We start from the raw sequence: 24,571 nt of genomic DNA on the forward strand, positions 1-24,571 counted from the left end.
GCTTCCGTGCTTCATAGGAAGCTACGCCACTGGTCAGGAAGCTTTCATGTAAATCTCAGCTTTTCTGGGACATATGGTTCTTCATTTGAACAAACTTGAAAGCCCTTCATCCAATGATGCTTTTTGCCATGTTTGATTGAAATTGGCTCAGTGCTTCTGGAGAAAAAGAAGAAAATGTAAAAAGTTTACGGACAGACGACGGACAAAAGGCGACCAGAAAAGCTCACTTGAGCTTTCAGTTCAGGTGAGCTAAAATACTTTCGATCTCACAATTTCGATTAAATAAATGCATTCTTTGAAAGATTTAGACTCCCAGACCTCCAAGATATTGGATGCCTCCCATATTCTTAAGAATATGCCAAATACATGCCATGGATTATATCCTTGTGTCATTTTCCCGTACAATACAACGAAATTAAAAGTAAACATTTTGTTGAGCAATTTTTTAATACACGAAACAAAACATGAACGACTTGTTATGATTTCCTGTTTAGTACTTCCGGAAAGAAAGTATAATCTACCCTAGAAATGTTTTGAAACATTGTTTTTAAATCATTAAATCGTCGTAGCTTCCAACCCAGGTATGGTACACGTTAAAAAAAGTTTTAAGAATATGTGTAATTCAGCAAATCACATGCGACAATACCAATTTCGCTGTTTGACATTCGTTTATCACGCTTAATATTCATGGACATTAAACTGTTAAAAAAAATTAATGATTAAAAACCTCAGGTTTGCCAGTCCATACCAGGACTTAATGATATGTTAACGGTGCTACCGTTTGAGCGAGCGCAGCTACATGTACATATTTTGTAATGTTCATGCTTTGATCAGGTTGAATTTAAACAATATCTATTTGCCAGTACATGAATGAAATTGGGCAGCAGAAACAGCCCATTTTAGTTTTCTCGCCGGGTTTTATTATTAATCATTAAAACATAGAATAAATTATACATGAATGTGATTGACATATTTTTATACTCTATATACAATACTATATATACATTTTATTTATGTTGCCTTTACTATGACTTGCTTAATCTTTCCAAGTCACTATTAAAGCAATACAAGCTGTAACTGACGGTATTTTTTCAACTATCCAATTATTCACCAAATAACACCTACCGGTATAACTAATATAATCTCCAAGATCTGAAGAAAAATTCTGCAAAATAAACAAGGGAATATTGTTTGAGAGCACACCTACAATGAGCGTTTCGTATAAACCGCCATTGTGTCGTATACACAGACATGGGAATGATGATTACCGAACATAATCGGGTTGCTGAGACCAACGTCATATACAAAGACGGAAACTGACGCAAGTAACTACACATGTCGTTTGTTTTAAAATATTACGTTGTTTCATGAATGACTAGAAATACTATGTAAGTGTAAACAGGTAATAATTATGCAAATGTGCCACTCAAATGAAATTTTGATTGTGAATTTTCTATAGAATTGGCATGTTAAACTATTTACAAATCTAACACGTGCTCAGTGCCTCTCTTTCGCTTTTTCTGAACGAGCAGGAATTACTGACAGGATGACAATGATTCATGAATTAACATTTTTTGTTAATTTGACAGGTTTATTGCTTCAGATTCACACTGATTTTATCAAGTTAAATATATTCAATCACATATATGTTGACTATTTGTTCTTTTATTTTTTAATTTATTTACCGTCAGTTACAGCTTGTATTGCTTTAAATCATGTGATAAACATGCTCAAGTCTTGTTGCAAACCTTTTAAGTTTATAAAACTGTGTGAACAGCACTGCCTTTGAACATAAAACGCATGTCAATATAATGATAATTTTAAATAAATCGATAAATTCAACACTATTACACTTACATCCGCGAGCCCCCACCCCCTCCCTATTCACACCTATCTAATTTTTTAATGCAATGACATGTTTCAGAAGAGAAAATTAGAACAATATTTTGATATTGTACTTAATCCTAATTGTAACACAATGATGAAATATTTCAGCATTCGCATATATAAGTATTGTACAAATTACAACAAATTTGATTCCCTCTCCACTGTTGTTGTAAGGATACATTAAGATTTATTCACAAATCTAGAATTGATTAATGATTTTTTCAGTTGGTAATAACAAGTGGCATGATTGGTTATCATTGGGGGGGGGGGGGGGGGTTGGGGGGGGGGGGGGTCGTGGATTGCTTTACTGGACATGCCAAGGAAATAAATTTAAGGATTTAAGCAGTAATTAATTTTTATACACAGAAAAAACAAAGATTAAAAAAAAAAATTCGATCCAGGCCAAATTTCATGTTAGAAGTATCAATTCCTTTTTAGACTTTAGTATTTTAATCAGATTTGTGGTTTGCAGTCGATTATACACAATTTGTATTCGATTCCACATTGCGTATGCCTAATGTTTATATATATTATCCTGATAGCATGACTTTACAATCAGAGATAGATTCGCCACTGTCAGTCTTATTATGACGTATGTCAAAACGTAGACATGACGTCACACATCATCTTACCCCGCCTTTCATAAACATTGCACTTCGTTAAACCTTACGCCTAATGGTGCATTAAATTTTCGAGCTAGGAGACCACAAGATTAGGATGATAATCCACCCGTTAGTTCACAATCATAATCCAAGATGTGACTTTGCGAAATCTCAACCATTTTTGACAGGGAACTTCTGGGATTGGCGTCAAAAAAATTTTTTTGTTAAAGGTTTAGATTTAGCTCGGATTATATCGCTCACTTTAGTCATTAATAGAGTTCGCAGTATGAGCCAGTGCTTTGCGTTGGCTTGCTGCGCTCACTATTAGTGTCACCTCCTTATGATTCTACTAGCCGTTGCCAAAACTTAAGCAGACTTTTCCTAAAGCAATATGAGCTGTATTTGACGGAAATTGTAACTAAGAAAAAGATTTTATCATATGCATTTTTTTTAACCCATGTTCATCAGTAAAAAGTTACCTGGTGGTTAGAAAGATTTACCTCTGTATAAAGTAATCGTAAACTTGCCAAATGGCAATGCAATGCTATAGTCTTCAATAGTTCAAATTCACTGTCTTGCTAATTTACTATGAAGATAGATTGTGAATGTCGAGATGCTGTAAACAAGATCTCATGCATGCACAAATTGATTTTAATAGGAAATGTAGTTTGTAAGACACAATGCTTTTTGCAACAATGCTGAGTGTTTCATATAAGAAAGAGTGAATAGAAACTAGGGAAAACTTGAGGGTAAATAAATTTTATCTGTCAACCAAGTTTATCAAACAGAGTCAATGCATGGCTATATCGGTGTTTATTTTGAAGTTTAATCTATCATGCAATGCTATCCAACAATTGTATTGATATCCATTATAAATTGTATTCTGATTTTACTGTCAATATAAGACTTCAGACCACATTTTCCAGACATTGCTTCAGTATCGACAATTGCTAGTGCATGTAAAGATGCCTTCTATGAGTATTTGGATGCACACTCCACATGAACATTATAGAATTATTGACATGCTGCCTTGCAAGACAGTAATTATTTTATTTTGAAAAAAATGATGTTATAGGGCGGGGTTGTCACTAACGCAAGAATCTGTGTCCTAGACGCAGAAAATTCATTTGGGATGCAAGTTTGTCTGATATGGCGAGTCCCGTGGATACGTCAGGGACTGAAACTTTGTTATTTCTCTGTTATTTTCTTTCTGGATTGATTAAAGCTTAAACAAAAGGGTACTAGAGACCTGAATTTTCACTTACAAATACAGCTCCTGTAAGGAGGAACAACACATTGTTGCAATAAATAATTTCCTTTAGAAACACAAATTCATAAATAAGTATCAGTGACAAACATGTATTCATTTTTTTTAGATTTTGTGTTGTAATCCCCCCCTCCTTTATTGACTGTAAGATTTTACAAACATAAAAAAAAATTAAATTGTACAGTTACCAATTTAAAAGATATTATGGATGGTACATGTACATACATTTCCATCCAGTACAATTTTCTTTGGTGTGTTATACATTGTTAAAGGGACTGATTCACGATTTTCCCCCAAATTTTCTTTTTCACTTTTAGTGATCAAAATCTACTGTCTAATATGTTTAAAAGAGTTCACATAAAAATGAAGGTTATACATTATCACAGAAGTTCATTTTAGAGAGTTTATTTAAGATTGCGGTATGTTATTGTTTACGAAATTTTTAAGAGAAATGGATATCGATCTAAGTTTATTATATCTTTCACATTTCAAGCAGTTTTGGGGTAAAATGTTTCATCTAAAAGTTAAAATTTGTGACTATGCAAAATTAAGATGCTTTATATTACAAAATCAATATTTCACTTGTTTGAGTACATAAAAAGAATCGAGTCTTTGTTTACATAACACAGATTTAAGGCTAAAATAAAGCTTTTATTCATTCTTTCAGAAGGTCAAAATTTTGACTATCAACATTAAATGAATTATATTTTAAATGTTTACTATAAAAAATGAAAAATATTCTTATCAAAAATCATGAACCAGTCCCTTTAAATTAACTGGGAGGTTTGATTCTTGTCTTAAAACTGTGTCAAACCTATTAAAGATGGTTTTTTTTAAAATCTTTTATTAGAAAATTCATTTCTTATAATGTCTACTATTCAAAACTATTTTGAGAACATTAACTGTAAAATTATTACAAACAATGAAAAGAAAATGTGTGACGATATACCAAGTATACATGAAAACCTAAAATGTTAAACATAGGTAATGTCTGTCCTTCAACAAGCACCTGGCATTTATAAATGGAAGTGAAAGTCAAAGGTTTTCTGTAATGACCTTGAAAACAGAAGTCACTTGACACAATATACTTTTGCACAATAAATAACCCTAAATACTATGACCTTGAGCAAAATGCATTGGTCAAAATTTGTTTCACTTTACTTAAAGGTGGTTATGTTTCTTTATGAATGAAAAATTCTGGTCAGGAATGGGACATAAAACAACATACAAAGTACAAAAATTGTGTAGTCTTGACAGTAGTTAGATTAGATATTATACCTCAGTATGAGAATTCTAGTCAACGCGAAATCTGATTGGTCTAGACAGTCACGAGCCATTCAAGGAAGATGGAAATACAAAAACTGGTTATCATAGCACTGTTGTTTGTACCTTCTGATACGTTGGTGGTGTTACCGTTAGGGCAATCTCAGCTACATACAATGTATAGCTGAGCGGACTGCAAAAATAATTAAACAATTTATTGCACGAATGTTTGGGAGATGTGAAGATTTCTTCACCTAAGAAAAATCACATTGCCCTCGGGGAATATGATTTTTCTTGGGTGATAAATCTTTATATCTCCCCCACTATCATGCAATAAATTATAATATTGTATGGTTATGGCAGTTGAAGGAAGGATGGCAACAGGACAGCTACAGACTGGTCTCCCACCCCTATCTCAGGCCCCTCCTACAATGTCCCAGGTAGACAGAGAAAAAATCTACCAGTGGATCATAGAACTGACAAACCCAGAGACCAGGGAAAATGCATTACAAGAACTCAGGTATTTTGGTATTTATTGAATAAAGTTGGAAAGGAATCTGTTGAGAGGATGCTGTACTGATAGTACAATACGATTGATGAAGGAGTAAACTTCCCTATATTTTATTCTTCGATAACAACAAATATTTACAAGTATATTTACCTATTGCGAATGCCTTATGTGATTAATTTCGTTTCATTTTTGATATGCTGCTTGATTGACTGAGCAGCATGGTTTATTTTTCAATACATGACTTGTTTCATAAAGCATTATGGCAGTTATTAACACTGTACACTTTCATTGTATTAAAAACGTGATTAAAAGTGCAGTTTATAAACATAATAACATAGTTGTAACATTCTTTGCTATCAAAGGAGCATTAGCTGTCAACTGGGATGTCAAATCTTTTTCATTCTGAAAACTATGAATAAAATATTGGAATGTGTTAAAAAATGAATAAGTAAAAAAAGACGACCTCCAATGGAATATTATGGTAATACTATGAAAAATATCCACCATTCTTTCTATATAAACAAAAGAAATTTCATCATCAAAATTATAACAAAAGATTGCAAAATGTATGAATATGAAGAAATTAGTTATGATTTTTATGTACTGTAAAGTTGTCTTAGTCATTTTGGTAACAATCAACAAACGTGACTTATACAGCTAATGTCCTTTCAATTCATTTCATAAATATTAGTTATTGTGACCACATAATCACAAACAGAAAATAATGTGGATCTCCTGCATTGCAGTAAGAAAAGGGAGGCAGTGCCAGACCTGGCTCCAATGCTATGGCATTCCTTTGGTACAGTTGCTGCTCTACTGCAGGAAATTGTTAATATTTACCCAGCAATCCATCCCCCCCATCTCACGGTATGTAATACTATGTATCTAATAAATATTCATCAATCAATCATAAATATTCATCAATCAATCATAAATATTCATCAATCAATCAATGCATTTACAAGAAAGCCTCTCCTTTGAATTTTAAAAAAAATTCAGTGTTCTCAGCCAAGTTGCACCTAAAATTAAATTATTACCAGGTATATGAGATTTTCAGATGTTGTGTGTGTTGTGACCACTGTGCTCCGGGCTCAGCCAATCAAATTTAAGTTATTTAAAAGAATAATTAAAAAAATTATTACCATGTATGTGTAAATCTCGGATGTTGCTCTGTGTGTGCTATGACAAGGTATGTGTAAATCTTGGATGTTGCTCTGTGTGTGTTATGACAAGGTATATGTGATTCTCAGATGTTGCTCTGTGTGTGTAATGACAAGGTATATGTGATTCTCAGATGTTGCTCTGTGTGTGTTATGACAAGGTATATGTGATTCTCAGATGTTGCTCTGTGTGTGTAATGACAAGGTATATGTGATTCTCAGATGTAGCTCTGTGTGTTATGACAAGGTATATGTGATTCTCAGATGTTGCTCTGTGTGTGTAATGACAAGGTATATGTGATTCTCAGATGTAGCTCTGTGTGTTATGACAAGGTATATGTGATTCTCAGATGTTGCTCTGTGTGTGCTATGACAAGGTATATGTGATTCTCAGATGTTGCTCTGTGTGTGTAATGACAAGGGATATGTGATTCTCAGATGTTGCTCTGTGTGTGTTATGATAAGGTATGTGTAAATCTCAGATGTTGCTCTGTGTATGTTATGACAAGGTATATGTGATTCTCAGATGTTGCTCTGTGTATGTTATGACAAGGTATATGTGATTCTCAGATGTTGCTCTGTGTATGTTATGACAAGGTATATGTGATTCTCAGATGTTGCTCTGTGTGTGTTATGATAAGGTATGTGTAAATCTCAGATGTTGCTCTGTGTATGTTATGACAAGGTATGTGTGATTCTCAGATGTTGCTCTGTGTATGTTATGACAAGGTATATGTGATTCTCGGATGTTGCTCTGTGTGTGCCATGACAAGGTATGTGTGATTCTCAGATGTTGCTCTGTGTGTGTTATGACAAGGTATGTGTAAATCTCAGATGTTGCTCTGTGTGTGGTATAATAAGGTTTGTGTCATCCTCAGATGTTATCGTCTATCTTTGTGTAGGCTCACCAGTCCAACAGAGTATGCAATGCCCTGGCCTTACTGCAGTGTGTGGCCTCACACCCAGAAACCAGATCTGCATTTCTTCAGGGTGAGTAAAAATAATCACATATTTTTTTTTTTTCAAGCACATTTTAAGTAATTTTGTTTGCATAAAAATTGGAATTTTTAACAAGGGAATACTAAAGTCAAACATGCTTATAGAAAACTGTTTGGGATGAATAATTTTGCTTTGTTATCAGGTAAGTTCATAATTATGTTTTAAAACTACAGGGAATGAAAATTGCTTCACTGCAAGCATGAATTCATTATAAGCATGTTCACTGTAACCATGTTTTATTATAATGCTCTTGGTCAAGGAGAAACTTTCTAGAATGACTGTGTGAATTTTACAGCCCACATTCCTTTGTTCCTGTATCCGTTTCTGCACACCATCCATAAGACCCGCCCATTCGAGTATCTGCGGCTGACCAGTCTAGGTGTAATAGGTGCTCTAGTCAAGGTGAAATTCATTTAGCACTGCCAGCAATAACATTTAAGGGATCAATATCATTTTACCTGTCATCATTAGTTGAACATGGGCTAATTTTCATATTGATTGTTTCTTCTTTGTACTCTCAAATAACCACTGACATGTGAAATGTTTTTTTCCCCATCATCATTGCCTTTAGATGTACTTCCATTGCCAATTTTATTTTAACGATTTCCTGTTTGATAAGAATTAATCTATTTTTGCATTTGCATTCTTTTCATGCTTATCAGATTTTTTTCTGCAGCAGTATATCAACTTTCAATCAACATAAATTCTCCACATTTGATTATTTTACCGGTAACTGCAAGCAATGGAAATTGACAGGAATCAATTTACTTAAAAAAAAATATCAAAATAGACCTCCATATATTGGTTCTTCTTATTTTGATACTATATAATTGATTAGTAGTATTAAACACCAGGTTTCATATTGGTGCTGTGTCACACTTCATTTTCCATTGTAACAGACAGATGAACAAGAAGTCATAACTTTCCTTCTGACAACTGAGATAATCCCACTTTGTCTGCGAATAATGGAGGCAGGAAGTGAACTCTCAAAAACAGTAAGCACCTTAGGTCCTGGTCTTTGAAGAAAACATGCAAATTCTGCGGAATTCTTACGTCTTTGAGATGACATTGGGATGCGTATTGTGATTTGTCTATATACTTGTCTGTCTATCTTTTGCAACTTTAACCGTTGTCATGACTTTTAACTATACTAGAGAGAGGCTTCATACTAGGTGAATTAGAGATTAAAGTCAAAGCTATATGATTGATAAAGGTTGAGGTCAAGGACAAATTTGTCACATTTGAATGTCCATGCTTAGGAGCGTACTGTTTCACAATTACATTTTGTTCTGACCAGAATCTTTGTATTTTCTGTACGTCTTCTCTTCAAGACTATTAAATAATAAATCATTTGTGTACAGAATGATCAATGATGACATGACAGCTGACTTTTATTTTTATCAAATCTTGGATGATTTTAAACAAGTTTCTCTGTTTTGAATCCTTAAGTTGTGATGCTATTTTATTTTTTTTTTAATGTTCAGAATTTCAAGATGACTTATGGTTTATTTCTCCATGAAGATTGTGTGCTAAGTCACTGACCCTCCTTTTAGTATGCCCCCTTCAAAGAAGAGGGGCATATTGCTTTGCACCGGTCGGTCGGTAGACCACATGTTTTCTGCTCAATATCTTGAGAACCATTTACTTCATTGTAATGATATTTCATATATGGGTTGGTTATGAGTAGAAGAGGACCCTTATTAATTGTATGGGCAAAAGGTCAAAGGTCAGTCTCTGGACATAGGAAGATGCTGTCCACTCAATGTCTTGAGAAACTTTTCCTTGACAGACATCAAATTGGTACATCTTTAAAAAGAGTAGATGATCCCTATTGATTTTGAGGTTACATGGTCAAAGGTCAAACTGGATATAGGAATATACTGTTTAATATCTTGAGAACCCTTTGCTTGACAGACATTAAACTTGGTAGACTGGTACATCATAAGATGTAGGTGACCCCTATTGCTTTTTTAGGTCACATGGTCAATCCACTCTGGACATAGGAAGATATTGTCTGCTCAATATCTTGAACTATCAATTAAATGATGCATTTGTATAAGGAGCATATATGTTTTACAAACATTTCTTGTGATTTAAGTGTTTAATTAATCTGACCATGACACTTGAGTGAGCATTATGATCAAAATGTTAGGTGAGCTTTCAGTTGGACAGTCTTAAATAACATTCCTTTTACAATTGATATTCACCATTGCCATTATATGCCACATAATGTGTACAATTTTCAGTACCATCCTTTTCCTTGTTACAGGTTGCTACATTCATTCTACAGAAGATTTTATTGGATGAATTAGGTCTCTCCTACATATGTCAGACCTATGAAAGATTTTCACACGTTGCTATGATTTTAGTGAGTACATAGTTGCATACATTAAATATAAGGACGACGGTATACTTTAACCAAAATACCACTAATCATGCACTCACAATAAAGTTAAAAGAGTGTATGGTAACTTTTGTGTTTAACACAACTTTGTGGACACCATATCAAGAGTACTATTTCATATATTTTTTTCATACTTGCTACAAAGATAATAGGGGTAGGGGATAGATTCCTATCAATTTCTAGGTCAAAAGGTCATAGATAAAGGTTGAATGCATTAATGGTGTGCTGCTCATTGATTGAATGTTAGGTGTTATTAACATCATATAAAGAGTATCATTGCATTTATTCCTCTCGTAATTGCTAGAGAGATGACGGGAGGGGAAAGCTGCCAATTAAATTCAGGGTCAAAGGTCATTGGTCAGATGTGGTAGTTATAATAGTACGACTATCTTTCCATATTTTAGCCACATTTTTTGGCTACATACATTGTAGGGGGGGGGGGGGGTAATCTATTGATGTTTAGGTAAAAAGTTGATATATTGATATGAAGCCAATGCACAAATGTAATTGAGAATGGTACCCATTGAATTATGATGTGTCACGAGGTGAATATGCCAGTTTTAATTACGTAGTCGGTGAATATTCTCTGCTTAGGGTGGTGTTGATTGAATGTCAACTTACATGAATTTTATTAATTTTGACCTTCATCCTAAAAAAAATTGGGGATCCCTTTTATACCACCAGGAAATATATTCCTCAACAAAATTCAACATCATCCGCTTTTAGAAAAGAATTGTCCATTTTAAAATTTTTCCAATTGTTCATAATTAATTGAAATTTAAATCAATTACTTTGCAATGTAATTGACCCTATCCCAGCTGAAGCTAAAATGCCAGTTGGATTTATAAAGTATCCAGGTACTCAACAACCAATATCATGTTTTCACTCTCATGTCAGTCTGATTCATGAGACTAATTTATAATCACATGCGGTAATTGACCTTTTCATGGAAATCTGAAGTGTGTACTTTTAGTTTTGATACAGCATTCTTAAATGCAATATTGTACATCTGTAGGGGAAGATGGTGCTACATTTGTCAAAAGAAATGTCTGCCAGGCTTTTGAAACATGTTGTCCGGTGCTACTTGAGGTTGTCTGATAACCCACGGTAGGTGTCCTCTGCTACATTTTGTATATGTCACTGGAAATCTATTGCTTTAACTTATCCAGCACTAATGCCAGTTAGATGTTCACATGATGATAGCTATACAGGTAAAACGCAGGTGAAATTTTGTAGATATCAGAATATAATGATTTTATCTGCCACTATTATTTTTAGTTCACCCGAGATGGAAGCTCAAGTGAGCTTTTTGATTGTAGCATATCCATCTTCTGTTTCTCTTTTTATCAACTTTCCACATTTTCATTATCTGAACCACAGGGCCAATTTTAACCACTCTAATAAAAGTTTCTTGTATAAAGAATTAAGTTTGTTCACACTTGTCTAAGGAGAGACAGAATTTGGAAATAATGAAAGAACAGCTCGAGGTTCAGCAGCCATACTTTTATTTTATGTCATCATAAGAAATTTGTGTACACATTCAGATAATGTCATCAGGAAGTTTGAGTTTTCAGGGATAAAAATATATCGCTCAAATATCAAACTTTACTGTCTATTGATTGTGTGCAGCGCTTTAGAGTGGTTATTTATAGTCACATAGGGTGCTATATAAATAAATATTATTATGTCAAAATGGAAGTAAATGATAGTTTATATTAGATTTGATAGCCAAATTTAAAAGTATTTGTGCTGTCTTGAACAATTTTTTTGGTGTTAGCAGTTTTACATGCAAATATATATGGAAAGTCTTCAGGTATGGGCCAAGGTGACTCAGGTGAGCGATGTGGCCCATGGGCCTCTTGTTTTCTCTGTTCTTGCAGATATTTATTTGATATTTGGTACATTGTTTTTGCCATAACAAGTTGCAGATCAAGTTCGAATTTCGTCTCGCAGTTGCATACTTGCGTATATACTATATAGGTTGCCAAGTTTATGAAACAAGCGCCTGTGCTTAGCCCCTGTGGCTGAAAGGACTAACGCGAATGTATACCCAATTGCTTGTTCAGTAGCAACACCTGCAGAATATATAAAGTCGCCTTTTGGTAGTCATCAAAAATTACATTTTGCTTCCAAATTTTTTATTGCAAGTTTTGTAATAACTGTTATACAAGTCGGGATAAATGACAAGTATCTCTCTCTGAGCGTTGTCACACTCTCAACCTCTTAATCCTGCTCGATATTCATCTCTATATATTCGGAGTCAGATGCCTTTCTGTGATACACAAGACTCGTATTATCTTTAATTTCTGATTTGTTTCGGTCATCGGGCCTAGTGTAGGTTTTTCTACAGATTGGATAAAAAATCGCATCTCTAGCAATGAAATTTCTCACTTTACAGAAACATGGTACAGGGTCTGAGGTGTAGCACCTGACGACGACCTCAAAATTCTTGCATGATGACGATCTCAAAATTGTCTGGCATAATTTTATAATTTATGATTAACAAAGTAATAACTAGTGGCACTCTATTATCAAAATTTTCTTTGGCGACCCTACCCTAATTCTTTTCTGTATATATTTTAGTTATTTCACATGTATATACATACCTACATCCATATTACTATCACCTGTTACTAATATTAATAATTATGTAATAGTTATGGTATATTTATTTCGGTGTATCTTGAATTGGACGAAGGACGGAGACTCGTGCGATTACTAATTATTACCTTCTATTAGAATCCAAATAAATAACAAATATTTTAAATATTTAATTTTATATTTACTTATTATACTTTTTAAATTTTAATATACTTAAGGAATAAATTAAATAAAAATCATTATTAAAATTATTATATATGTAAATAAAAATATAATTTATTATAAATAAAAATATTTTAATTATTTAATTTTAATTTACTTATTGTATTTTTTTCTTTTAATTTATTGGACAAATTAAATAAAATTATTATTAAAATTATTATATAAATAAATGTAATTTATTTCATTAATTTTTACCTTTTATTTAGTTTTTTTTATAAATATAAGTTACTTCTTTATTTCATTATGATTTATGACATACGACCACATGTATGTGTCCGGCCATCAAAAGACAGTACCGCAGTCATCAGACATGTTGGTACACGATGGTCCTTATTTATTTATATTTATTTATTTTTAAACAATGGGACAACCCATACGTCCCATATGGAATGTTACTACAACACACTTCAACTTCACTATGTTGGTGCATTTGGGAGGTGTTGGAGGGTGAGGCTGGATCGCAATGAGATGGATAGTATTATGTCAGATAATACAGTCACCAATCGGTTAACGATATATAGTTAACCAATCCTACGAATATCAAACGAACAATTTTTTTGGTGTTAGAAATTAGACTAAAATTTGTCAATATGATAAACTATGTAAAATAATCTCTAACAATTTCAACAAATCATTGATTATCATCTACTACTACTGGTCTATTCAATGCAAATGCAAAACAGTAATTATCTATTAATGCATATTTATGAAGGATTGACGTTTAATTAAGATGGATACAATAGGCAGGAAAAGTATGATTAGAAATATCACAGAGGAAGAGGAATTCATTTCCATATATACATGTATATGTAGTCGTAATAAAATGGTTTTATGTTAAACATGAAATTTAAATTCTCTTCATACGTCCATCGCTGGAAGTGCTTCTCCTTACCCTGTTCCCTGTCTGCATTAGCAGAATGTGTTAACATCCTGCAGGCCATCCACACTTTTATGTTGCCATAATTGTTTATTTTGCCAAATTTAGCATGCGGTATATCGAATAATCATTGGTATTGATGAAAATCCATTTTTAAAAAAATGTCAACAGAAACAATTATTAAGCTTATAGATTATCAAATTCGTATGCTGGAACACCTCATTTATAATGTAGATCCTTATAATACACGAGTAATTGTCACATTGTATTATTTCATGGAAGCTTTTTTTAACAAAATTAAAAATATTTGCTTTTATTTATCCATCTATTAAAATGTAATGAGAATTTAAATCCTCAAAAGTTGAACTATAACAATTTTATGCTCCCAGAATTTATAAGTATTTGCATAATGTACGGATTCAACAAGGGTTTATTCATACTGTATGACCAAGGACTAGATATTACCATTGTAGCATACTAAGTTTGACAGGAATATGTAGGAAAAATCACTTATCTTCCCAGGAAAAAGGCTTGTGAAAGTAATGCACAAACAGCCACAGTTAGCATACAGCTGTCAAATTTATGACCACATATCCCATATACACATGTAGTATTGTATGGAGACGTCTAAAGTGATACAGGAGGAAGATATTCAGGTGAACAATTTAGCCCATGGTCATCTTGTGTATGTTTGTATCTAATGATAATTCTTTGTGTGCTTTGAAGAGCAAGAGAAGCACTTCGACAATGTCTGCCTGACCAACTCAAGGACAACACTTTTTCCAGTTGTATGAAGGATGACAATGCTACAAAAAGGTGGCTGATGCAGCTACAGCAGAACTTAGAGGCTCCAGGGATTCCTGATCCTAGAAGTATGCCCCTACACCAACAGTGAGAAGGCCATAAAATGGGGAATTTCAATTCTGTATGAAACACTTGTGTTGTAGAGTACTGTGTTTTCAGTTGTGAATACTTTGTCAGTGATCTCAGAAACGTGACAGAAAATAAAGTACTGATTCAGACTTACCATGTACCTGTAAATAAATAATTCACAAAGTCAGAAACCAAGTTGTCTTATTTCATTACACATACAGTAACACAGTCATTATTGTGAACTGTAGTACAATGTGATACTGTATTAGTGTTTGGTCATTGACTATATGTAGCTGAGAAGTTTATAGTAGATATGACCAGGATGGTTGGAGAAGTCAGATGGCAACGTATATGTTTCACGAAACAGAGAGCAGTTGTTGGACTGTGATGCAAACGTGAAAGATCGGCAGGTTTGGAAGTCCCGCAGACACTTGACCGCGCACATGATGGGCGATTTCGTCATTGATTGGTGTATAGGCAATACCGTTGGAATCACGTTGTTTAGAACACCTGAAAAGGTGGCATATTGCAACTTAGCAAAGTTGCCATAAGTGGGATCTGAAAAAAAAGAATATGTAATGCAGATGTACTTTCCTATATGTTCACATTTTGTCAGTACAAAATTGATATTAAATTCAGGATTTTTTTCAGAGAAGGGAGCCCTTTCACCTATAGACCATGGACTTAATAAATGTAATATGGGACCCCTCTAGGGATTTTTGCAAACAAATATTTTTTGAAAGTACATAGTCCCTTGATTATAAATCAGGTTGTTTGATATTCCTACATGGGGATGTTTACAAGTTTTGGGGCAAAAAACATGAAATTAGTAAAAATTATAACTGAAAACTGGAAAAATTCCAGATCCAATATACATGTAGGTGTTATTGACATTTGCAAAGAAGTATTTTGTTTATGTATGTATGTATGTTGTTTGGCATAAATATATGGGGACATTTATGAGATTTGGGGCTAAAACATTACCTTTTTTCTTTAAAAATCACCGAAAAATGGAAAACCTCTTCAGATCCTATATAGATAAAAAGGACCTTTGAAAGAATATTTTCTGAAAGTATATTATTCTTTAATTAGTCCCCTACCGACGAAGTCGAAGGGAACTTTAGGTTTGCGCTCCATCAGTCTGTCCGTCAGTCCAGTTTTCCGCACTTTTTTTTCTCTGTTCTTGCAGATATTTATTTGATATTTGGTACATTGTTTTTGCCATAACAAGTTGCAGATCAAGTTCGAATTTCGTCTCGCAGTTGCATACTTGCGTATATACTATATAGGTTGCCAAGTTTATGAAACAAGCGCCTGTGCTTAGCCCCTGTGGCTGAAAGGACTAACGCGAATGTATACCCAATTGCTTGTTCAGTAGCAACACCTGCAGAATATATAAAGTCGCCTTTTGGTAGTCATCAAAAATTACATTTTGCTTCCAAATTTTTTATTGCAAGTTTTATAATAACTGTTATACAAGTCGGGATAAATGACAAGTATCTCTCTCTGAGCGTTGTCACACTCTCAACCACGTAATCCTGCTCGATATTCATCTCTATATATTCGGAGTCAGATGCCTTTCTGTGATACACAAGACTCGTACGTATCATCTTTAATTTCTGATTTGTTTCGGTCATCGGGCCTAGTGTAGGTTTTTCTACAGATTGGATAAAAATCGCCCCTCTAGCAACCATATTTCTCACTTTACCTAATTATTATATTTTTATTCTCTGCAGGTTTTTTATGGCTTCTTCTGCTGTTCTTATCACACACTTTACCAGGTTTTTTCCCCTTGCAGTTTAAAGTTTCTTTTTTCTTTTATATTTACTGAACAGACACTTATGGGAGGGAAAAGTGCCGATAGTAAACACTGGTTAAGTGAACATCTCTTGCATTTAAAAATTGTCTGTTCACTCGTCTTTGGGCGACTTTCCTCAATGCTGAAGTTTCAGTTTAGTAACTGATATTTGTAAATTATTGATAACATCAGCAATAGAAGCCATGCAAGTCATATTTAAAATTTCTAGTAAACAATCTTTGTCTTTATTATTCTTGGGGCTCGATCTGTCTTCTAATCTTTTGAAAACTGCTCCGTGAAAGATTTTATGTCCTCACCCTTTACATTCTGTTCATAACGTTTGAGACATCTTTTCCCTTGATTTAGGCGGGAATGTTGTTGAATTTTTGTATAGCAATATATTCATTCTACAATTGTAGAATATAATTCATTACACTAGATAATTGATTCATTGTTTGGATTATGTCCGATTCTCAATAGTCGAGTCTTTATTTCTTAGGGCCCCCCCCCCCCCTTCTTACCAAAAATAGCCCATGCGCCTTTTTGTTGATTATATACATTAATGGGCTTCCACATATTAAACTATATCATGCGAAAGTTCTTGCGTTACTATCTTCATCCATTTCCGTTACTATCATCCTCGCTGTTTTTTCAACGACGAATTTTTTGTTCATATGAGCCGTATAAAATATAAAATAACACATGATCGTTATGATATTTCTTACCTACATATCATTCGCAAATAAACAATACAAATAGATATAATAAATAAACGTTGTCTTTTGAGTTTTAAGACAAACCTCAAAACATATCTTTTTAGGAAATCTTATAACCATATTTTGTAATACATGTAGATTCTATATTCTTTTTTAAGTAAAGGCTAGTTTGTCGCATGAACTCGTAATGTTTAAATTGGTTTATTTTATCTGGATGTTATATTTTATGCTCTGATTAATCTCATCATGTTTTAAATTTTACATTGTTAAAGCGCTTAGAGTAATTACAAATTATATAATGCGCTATATATTATTATTATTTCCGGAATTTCCTTCCGCCAACTTGGAATGATAGTAACGATCGTTACTTATTTTTCTTCATGTAATGAACAATTTATTTCATCCTACTTATTTAATATTGAGCGCATGTAAATTGGGGTTTGTACAAACGTTTCGCGTTTATACGCAAAATCTACGCTTTAAAACGTAAAAGTTTCACGCTATATCGCAATTTTTTTTTCCAGTTACAAAAATTAGCTCTTGGGCATTCGTACTGTTGAATGTGGACATTGTATTGCGTTAAAAGTTACATTTAACTCAAGATTGTGCATTAAGACCATACAAAGTCATGATAATATCTAGAAATAAACCTTTTGTATCGTACTGTCCATGCTTGTTAGAAATGTAATTCCGTAGGACATGAATGAAATGTTTCAATGAAAGATGTATTTTGCAGACATTTTGTAAAAATACGAATCACTTTACATATTGTCCTGTCTTCTATGTTAGTACGTATTTCTCACCGATGCCCTCTCTAGAAAGGCGCGTCGTCTGCGTGGAACACGATAACGACCACATTGAATATAATTTGCAAAATTTGATATATCTGGAAACCGTTCCTACTTAAATTTGTCAAACAACTGTCGTTTACCTTTATTTATTTTTTTATACACACTTTAAAAAATGGTATCATTGTGTTATCAGTCCATGGTCTACCAACATGAAGGCGCTAAATTGTTTCATAGATTTCGGAAGATATGCTATTTCCGTGAAACAAGCGCCTGTGACTTCCACTCTAGATGATATCTTTATACATGTATCTACAAATTTTTAATCAAGGGAGAGGGGGTGTACCTCTAGATCCGCCACATGCTGATAGGACTAGATACTGTACATTTACACTCCACTTTATGGCAAGTCCTTTTACTATTTATTCGAAAAATAAGATATCTCTGTAAATTAAAGAGATATATCTTATTGTAAAGAGATATCTCTTTAAAATGAGACATATCTCTTAATTTTAAGAGATATCTTTCTGAAAAGAGATATCTCTTTCACTTAAAGAGGTATACCTTTTACTTAGAGAGATATCTTTTACTTTTAGAAATATATCTTACACTTAGAAAGATATCTCTTTCTATTAGAGAGATATCTCTTTCACTTTGAGAGATATCTGTTTCACATAGAGAATTATCTCATACTTTAAGAGACATCGCTTTCAATTAGAGAGGAGAGAAAAAAAGATATCTCTTTCCAATATTTTTTTATTAGTTTGAATACTTAAGGAATTCTCCCTAAACCGGGAGCCCGGTGAAAGAAATCTTGCCATGATGGCTGCAATCCCGGGCGAAGATTTTGCGTTTACCGCATGTGAAGTGTATGCAGGCAACAACAAAAACAAAAAACAAAGACAATAAATTGATAAAATATATGAGTTAAACTGGATTTCGGCTATTGGCAACTTGATAATGATACCCCAACCACCTCTTCAACCTTTTCCGCCATTTTTAGGTCATCTGAGTAAACTCAGGTGACCTATTGCAATTGGTTTTCGTCCGTCGTGCGTTAACAATTGAACATTTTTAACTTCTTAATAACTACCAGTCCAGTTCTTTTCAAATTTGGTATGAAGCATCATTGGGACAAGGGGGGCATAGATTGTAAATTTCAGGACTCCAGTACTCCTGGGTCCCTAGGGGTGGGGCAAAAACTGCCAAAAATTGACCAATTTTCAAAAATCTTCTTCTCAAGAACCACACACATGTAAGAAAAACTACATGTAAATGCATAGTGATGTAGAGCAGAAAGGCCTCTACCAAAATTGTAAATTTCATGATCCCCGGGGTAGGGGTTCTGACCCCAGGGCGGGGCAAATTTTGTTATATAGTGTTTATGTGTAAAACACTTAAATTACATTTTCTTTAGTTCTATTGATACTAAATTGAAAGTAAATAGATATTTAGAAAGAAGAGGTAGTCCTTAACCAAAATGTGTAAATTTGAAGATCCCAGGGGTAGGGGTTTTGGTATCAGGATGGTGCCAAAATGTTCAGTTATTTAGTGTGTGAACAATAGTCATTTTAACTTCTTGATAACTATCATTCAAATTCTTTTCAAATTTGGTATGAAACATCTTTGGAACAAGGGAACATAAATTGTAAATTTCAGGATTCCTGCACCCTGGGACCTTAGGGGCAGAGCAAAAACTGCCCAAAATTACCAATTTTCAAAAATCTTCTTCTCAAGAACCACACACATGTAAGAAAAACTAAATGCATAGTGATGTAGAACAGGAAGGCCTCTACCAAAATTGTAAATTTCATGATCCCCGAGGTAGGGGTTATGACCCCAGGGCAGCTAGGACCTAACTTGTTATATGGTGTTTATGTGTAAAACACTTAAATAACATTTTCTTTAGTGCTTTTGATACTAAATTGAAACTAAATGGATAGAGCTGGTAGTCTTTTACCAAAATTGTAAATTTGATTTTCCCCAGAGTGAGGGTTTTGACCCCAGGGTGGGGCCAAACTTAGTATATAGTATTTATGTGCAAGTTTGCTGATACTGTATAAAATCTAAATGCATACTTAGGAATAGCAGAAAATGATGTACAAAAAATGGTGAATTTCACAACCCAGGGTTATGACTTTAAGATGAGTCCAAATTAGTCGTATCTTTTGATGTTTTAATGTTAATACACCTATTATTTAAAGCCTTTCATCAGTGTATGCACTTTTGAGGGCAGTGAAGTTTTAAGAACACACCTTGTTTTATACTGTTGCTGAACATTAGAATTTAGCTTAGATATTTAGAACAGGAAATTTTTTCTAGATTTCATAGCCCATGGAAGTAGTGATACTTTTTCACTAGTATTCAGGTGACCGATAAGGCTTGTGGGCCTCTTGTTACACTAAAAGTATTTTGATTGGTAAAAAAATTAGGGTTACATCATATCAATGGCGATACTACAGAGAGAAGTCATTATGATCACCGGGGGAGGGGGGGGGGGTCTGTTTAATTTAAGAGATATCTCTTTTTGAAAATCTAAAGAGATAACTCTCTAACTTAAAGAGATATCTCTTTTTACGTTGATAGAGATATCTCTTTACGTTATAGAGATATCTCTTTGAGAGATATCTCTTTACCTTTAAGAGATATCTCTCAAAGAGAAAGAGATATCTCCCTAGCGTAAAAAGATATCTCCCTAGCGTAAAAAGATATCTCTACAACCAATAGAGATATCTCTCTAGTGTGAAAAGCTATGTCGCTTATTCAAAGAGATATCTTATTTTACGAATAAATAGTAAAAGGGCTTGCCATACACTTTAAAATTGTATAGTTGCGTATTACTAAGTTATGAACGATAACTGCTATTTCTTTAACCACTTACTAACGGACCAGCTCGTATCTGAGGCACAATCAGTGAGGCAGTCCAGATTTTTATCATCTTTTACCAGTCCTATGCACGTCACGAACCCAGCAAACGTACGAGGCACACTGTTGTTGAACATTCCTCCCACTCGAATTTTGCCCGGGGTCACGATCAGCCTGTCGATATCGTTATTAGTGTTACTTGCCTGGTCTTTGGTGCTGACACTGTCCTTATTAATCTGCAAGTTGTTTGAAACATGTGTTATTAGTTTTTTAGCGCCAGTGTCCACTGACACGCCCACTTTTTGCCACGTGTTTACGATGACTGGATTCAGTTGTTCGTTCACCAAGTAAGTATACGGGTTGTTGGTTACCAGCCGTGATGCCCTGATATATCCACTATCTAGCCAGACTTTCAATTCAAAGGAGCCGTCCGTCGACTGGTAGTCAAAGAGAGGACCCGAGTCCGTCTGTGGGTAAATATAGATAGAAATACCATAGTCATCGTTGCTGTTGACTGTGATATTTGTAACATCAACGTCGAAGAAGGAGCCAGCTGTGATTTGTACTGAATTGTTAATCTGACCAGAGACGGGATATCCTTCTGTGAAACTCAGTGGACACGGAGGATCAATGATACTGCTCGTGGAAGATAGCACCTCTAGCGTGCATGTCGTGGGCAGGAGTGGCCATTTAAGATGAGAAGTGGCACACGCTGATCTAACACCCATTAGTCTACCTTTGGAAATGGAAAAAAAGACTTCTCTAGTATTTAATTTACACATTTGTTATTTTGTGCTTTTAAGGATAATTCAATCTTTAGTATAGAAAATATATTTGTTAAATAGTAGTAACAATGTGTTGCCATACTTAAAAAACAGGTCGCAGTAGCTCATTGGCATCGTCGGATACCCACGGGTGATCTCGTTTTTCACTCATCAGTAAAAGACAAGATCACCCGTGGGTATCCTACGATGGCTCAGTGGTAGATCGTTTGCTTTGTAACCGGGAAGTTGTGAGTTGGAGCCCCGGGAGGGCCATGACCACGTCAAATAAGACGTAAACAGATGATTTCTCCATCGCTAAACGATCGGCATTTAGAAGTGAGAATCGTGGGTCTTTCGGATATGACCTTAAAAAACGAAGGTCCCGTGTCGTGACAGGGGTTGGCACGTGAGCCCTCATTGCTACGGCCCTAAGCACTAATCATCTAGGTCAAATGTGGTACTTCACCTACAGCTGGTGACGTCACAGTATGAGTGAAAAATTCTCAAAGGGAAGTAAAACAACCAACCAACCATAGTGGAAATAAAATCGCCGCAAATATATATAGCGCCTCATGTTTAGACTACCAATTTACATACAGTTAAATACGGTTATAGCGAACCTCTAGAGCCAGCAATAACAGTTCATTATAACCAAACTTCGTTATAACCAGTAAGATTTTCTTATCATAGTGGAATAAATATCACTTCGCAGTAAGCGTGAATTCGTTATAAGCGTGTTTTTCTGTATGTGTTTATAATTTTTTTAAAACTAGAAATTGTTCATATAACCTTGGCATAAAATCATGGCTTTTCATTTAAACTAGTGTGTGTGGGTGTGTATGAAGCTTTCCTTCCATTAAGATGTAACCTTTATAGGTATACATTTATTCGTGAAGCATCTTATCTAGAATTCCGTGGGGATCCGGATTAGAATAGGTCCTCAGTACCCCTTGCTTGTCGTAAGAGGTGACTAAATTGGGCGGTCCTTCAGATGAGACCACAAAAACCGAGGTCCCGAGTCACAGTAGGTGTGGCAGGATTAAGATCCCTCCCTGCTCAAAGACCGTAAGCGCCGAGAATAAGCCTAAATTTTGCAGCCCTTCACCGGCAATGGTGACGTCTCCATGAGTGAAAAATTATCGGGCGGGACGTTAACAATATTCAATCAATTTTTTCTAATTAATCAATTAATCTTATGTTGCATACATTAATATTGTATCAGACACGGTGTACCGAAAAGCTGTGTAGCTCTCTGAAAAAATAATGGGACAGATCTGTCCCAATATTTTTTCAGAAAGCTACAGTTCTGCAGCTAAGCCACGAAATTCTCAATAAACAATTGAATCTGATAATACTTTTAGTGAGCAGATATACAATATTTTCTCAAAATTTAGAGGTGGGGACGAATCAATCGTATCAAGGAAAATCGATGGACAAAATTGTCTACAGACGGACAGACAGATGGACATGGTGACTCCAATATACCAACGTTCCAAAGAAAATTCTTCATTAGCATGAGGTTTAGATTGGAAGTTTCACCGAAGGGGACAAGAATCGCAGTCTAGAGCGAGCATTAGATTCTTTATCCCATACGATTAATAAAGTAATTATTTTTTCTCTCAAAGATTTTGTCAAATCATTATTTGAATCCAAAAAGATAAAACTAATAAGACAACCTGAAAGAGAATACCCACAATGGTATGAGCATAGCTAAAGATTTTTCTGAAAAGACTTCATCCAATAGAAAGCAATGATGAATAACATCGCAGTTCAAAGTGAGCCAGAACCTCTGTCTCACACGGGTAATGTCGGTCTCACCCTGGCGTGAGAAGTAAGAACGCATTACAAAAAGTATATAAATAGCATGATCCTACATGTACCTTACAGTTACATGAGGCCTGCGAGTCACAAGGCTCACCGTAGTCACTCGATGTACCAGCTTAGCAGTAGAAAAAAAACCACTCTACCTATCCCCAAGTTTGCATGTTGAGTGTTTCTCGCAGACATAAAATTAGAATACTTACAGACAAAGATATATACAGTCAAAAATGCGCTTCTTAGAATGTCCATTCTCAGTGTCCACAATGATCAAATCTCTAAATAACCACGCAACACAGTCAAAGGCTACGCTTTAAATGAAATGCAAGAATTTCTAATGTAATGATCCTTATATCGACGTCATTGGTAATCTTTTCTATTGCGTTTTACCATATAGTACCTTTTCATTGCCTTACAGTGAATGGATTTGGCTGTTAATGCCAGGAAATAATTGATTTCCAACCTTTTTAATTCCATTTTTCAAACCTTGGATTGTTATTTGCGAAACCAAAGATTAATGCAAATTGGAGGAACCCATTAGACTAACTGAGAATTGATATCAACAAAACGTTTTCACTAAAAGCGAACTATGGCCTATATTCAAACTCCTCTACGTTTGATAATTATCATATATATATAAACCCAGAGTAATCAAAAACAAAGAAAAAGAACCCTATAAAATTACATAGCAATGTACACAAGTCAAAACCAATCAACGAGTCTGGCAAAATGTTAGCACACGTGATACATGCAGTATATATATGATAGTATAGGATCTCCAATTGTCATGTTTTGAGACATTATTTCAAAATGAAAGTTGTATGTTTTCTATCTCATTTTCCTATTCCTTCATACTCTTCCTTCGCCCACTTCCACAAGTAAAATGAAATTGAGACTTAGGGGGAAATTAATTTTGATTTTAAAAGTACACCAACTCATGTCCTTATTCAGCTTTCCGTATATCTAAAATAAAATACCCAAATACCAGCTTTCGAAAGATTAGAACTCATAATACCCAGATTATTACTTGAGGATGAAGTAACGTTTCAAATTTTAAGAATCGCTGAAGTCGAATACATCTCTGACGAACGGAAGCCGGTAAGTGCCAGGGTATAAAAACTGGCAGCCGCTTCTTAATTCATGTGGCGGTCGCTAT

The 24,571-nt window shown here is 34.4% G+C and overlaps 2 protein-coding genes across 2 annotated transcripts; one reads left to right on the plus strand and one right to left on the minus strand.

The window, feature by feature from the left end:
- Positions 1-455: 455 nt before the first annotated feature.
- Positions 456-14,857, plus strand: LOC125680887 (CCR4-NOT transcription complex subunit 9-like). Its single transcript, XM_048920692.2, has 9 exons — positions 456-581; positions 5,383-5,539; positions 6,277-6,397; positions 7,593-7,680; positions 7,985-8,091; positions 8,589-8,684; positions 9,959-10,057; positions 11,109-11,200; positions 14,520-14,857. The coding sequence occupies exons 2-9, from the start codon at positions 5,394-5,396 to the stop codon at positions 14,686-14,688; spliced, it is 918 nt and encodes a 305-aa protein (XP_048776649.1). The 5' UTR covers positions 456-581; positions 5,383-5,393; the 3' UTR covers positions 14,689-14,857.
- LOC125680886 (uncharacterized) lies at positions 14,850-23,720 on the minus strand. The gene is made up of 3 exons (XM_048920691.2): positions 23,622-23,720; positions 20,850-21,569; positions 14,850-15,224 (listed from the first exon to the last, which is right to left on the minus strand). The coding sequence occupies exons 1-3, from the start codon at positions 23,665-23,667 to the stop codon at positions 14,950-14,952; spliced, it is 1,041 nt and encodes a 346-aa protein (XP_048776648.1). The 5' UTR covers positions 23,668-23,720; the 3' UTR covers positions 14,850-14,949.
- Positions 23,721-24,571: the final 851 nt, after the last annotated feature.

This window comes from Ostrea edulis, chromosome 2 (genome assembly GCF_947568905.1).
Source record: "Ostrea edulis chromosome 2, xbOstEdul1.1, whole genome shotgun sequence".
NCBI lineage: Eukaryota > Metazoa > Mollusca > Bivalvia > Ostreida > Ostreidae > Ostrea > Ostrea edulis.